The sequence below is a fragment of the Seriola lalandi genome, unplaced genomic scaffold, assembly GCF_002814215.2.
Source record: "Seriola lalandi dorsalis isolate HSWRI2012SDOR001 ecotype SW California unplaced genomic scaffold, Sedor1 jcf7180002054553, whole genome shotgun sequence".
In the NCBI taxonomy this organism is placed as follows: Eukaryota; Metazoa; Chordata; class Actinopteri; order Carangiformes; family Carangidae; genus Seriola; species Seriola lalandi.
The window spans coordinates 1,008,249-1,010,296 of record NW_019525106.1 but is presented as its reverse complement, the minus strand read 5'-3'; the positions used below and the strand labels follow the sequence as shown (position 1 = coordinate 1,010,296).

General features: G+C 38.8%; 1 protein-coding gene across 1 annotated transcript; it reads right to left on the bottom strand.

The window, feature by feature from the left end:
- Positions 1 to 388: 388 nt before the first annotated feature.
- On the bottom strand, positions 389 to 1,690 carry LOC111661791 (cytosolic carboxypeptidase 2-like). Its single transcript, XM_023415457.2, has 6 exons — positions 1,568 to 1,690; positions 1,381 to 1,481; positions 1,085 to 1,197; positions 898 to 976; positions 600 to 692; positions 389 to 472 (listed from the first exon to the last, which is right to left on the bottom strand). Exons 1-6 carry the CDS (start codon positions 1,629 to 1,631, stop codon positions 389 to 391), a joined length of 534 nt encoding a protein of 177 aa, XP_023271225.2. The 5' UTR covers positions 1,632 to 1,690.
- Positions 1,691 to 2,048: the final 358 nt, after the last annotated feature.

The window sequence follows — 2,048 nt, the reverse complement described above, 5'->3', positions numbered from 1 at the left end:
AAAGATCCCAAAATCTAAGTCAAATTACAGATTTTGTTCCATTTCTTCAAGCATTACAAGAACTTTCTCGTATCAAATAAAATTGAGTTGAGTACGTGAATACATGTTCATGGCTGACCAATAATGTGTCAGTATCGGTGACCTAACAGTTTGGTGGGGATAAGGTGACTATGAGGGAATTCAATCTCTTTACCTTGACAGGTTCACAGCCCTGCCACAGTGTCACCTGACTAACCTCGCCAGAGTGAGTGGTGGAAGGAGGAATCACAGCTTTTTTCATCAGACTATTTACCTTCACAAAGAAAGAAATATTAATAGGAACATCTCAGGAAATCTCACTTTTTTGTCTGGCTGGCTCTGTCTCCTAAACATATTCACTCTCTCTGCTTCATACCTGCCATTTTCTCCTGTGCCTTCCAATCCTCTCTGGGATGCTCTCTTTAACTGTGTTCTCGTGTGGCAGGCTGCACTCCTGCAAAGACCATTCACTACTCAGTCTTGTTTAACGTCAGTAATACATTTTTATAAGAGTGTGCATTCATTAATGGACCATTTAGTCAGTAGCCATTCACAATATTTTTGATACTGCTTTGCAAGACCTTTGGCTCTGTGTTCTTCACTCTCTCTGGTCGCAGCCTGTTCCTTTCTTTATGACTCCTTAAGCGTCTCTTTTTCTTCTTCATTGGAGATTGCTGTTGAGGAAAATAAGAGTATGTGGTAAACTGATACAAGACATGATACACAATCGATTCTGATCCAGATGTGAGATTAACCTTACAATGAAAACTGCAAACTATCTAGCGATAACATACACACACTCACAAGGTGAAAACAATACCAGCCACAACTGGTAATAAGGCATTAATATGTAAAACAGATCTCTGTTAGTCACTATACCTCTGGATGGAGAGTTTGTGGCTGGTTCAGTAAATGAACTGGGAGTCCATCTGAATCTGAACTATTTGAACCACTGGTGCTGTGAAAGCAAAAATATTTGCATTCAAGCTGAGTGCGAGCACATTTCATACTTATCCCATATTGCCGAAGTATAAATAATAATAATAATGATAAATTACTAAATCACCTCGTTTCCAGGTCAGACACAGTGAAGTTACAGTCAGTGCCCAGATCTTTGCCCAGCCTCTCTCTGACTTCCTTTCTCAACATCGCTGCCAGCTCTGACAGACAGTAAGTGGTCTGAAATAAATACAACAGAGGGAACATTAAAAAAAACAGCTACACAAACACAACGCTCACTTTTAAATGTCAAGAGTCACAAAATTGAAGCTTTAAATACCAGTATGATGCAGGTATATTTTGGTGCTCCAGCGATGGAAGGAGTCTACATTTCTATAAAAAACATGAGGTTTTATCTCTCACCTTTGTTGGATCAGGATCACAATAGTCTAGCAAGGTGTCACAAAAATAAAAGCCCAGGGACTTCAGGTCTCGAGTAGTAAAATGTGTTCCTCTTCTGTCGCCTAACAGTTAAACAGATGATACATCATCAAAGAAGAAACACGCAAGCTTACAGACATAAACTCACATTCAGAAAATCTAAATTTACCTAGAGTGGAGCCTCCAAAGGTGGCCTCCATAGTATAGCTGTTTCTGATGCCAAGTTTCCACATGGCGATTCGTCCTGTTCCCTCTTTGCTCTTCTGCACCCTGAATTTACAGCTCTTGAAGGAGAACTGAGCAAGACAGCACAGTAAGATGTTGTAGCTGAATGCTAAGTACGCACAAATGAATACCAAGGAATAGATGCTGCCTCTGAAATGCCATAAATATGAAGTGTTTGACATATTGTCAAGAGTAGATTTGTGTGCAACAGATTGGTGACTGTTGAATAAGCATGATGTCCTCTACGCTAAGAGTTTGTAAGCTAAATAAAACAGAACCATAACAGGCCAAAAATAATAAATGTAGCAATTCTAATTGTACTTCAAACAAATCAATAAAAATGTTCAAGGAATATATATAACTCAGACTAAATGAAGGTATAAAAGAGTTTTCAAATACATTGACTTTACCTTGTTACTGGCATT

Coding starts and splice junctions, on each gene's coding strand:
- LOC111661791 (XM_023415457.2), bottom strand. CDS start 1,631: ATGTGGAAACTTGGCATCAGAAACAGCTATACTATGGAGGCCACCTTT. Junction 1,482..1,567: donor CTTTGGAGGCTCCACTCTAG/GTAAATTTAGAT, acceptor TTTAACTGTTAG/GCGACAGAAGAGGAACACAT. Junction 977..1,084: donor GTGTCTGACCTGGAAACGAG/GTGATTTAGTAA, acceptor TTGCTTTCACAG/CACCAGTGGTTCAAATAGTT.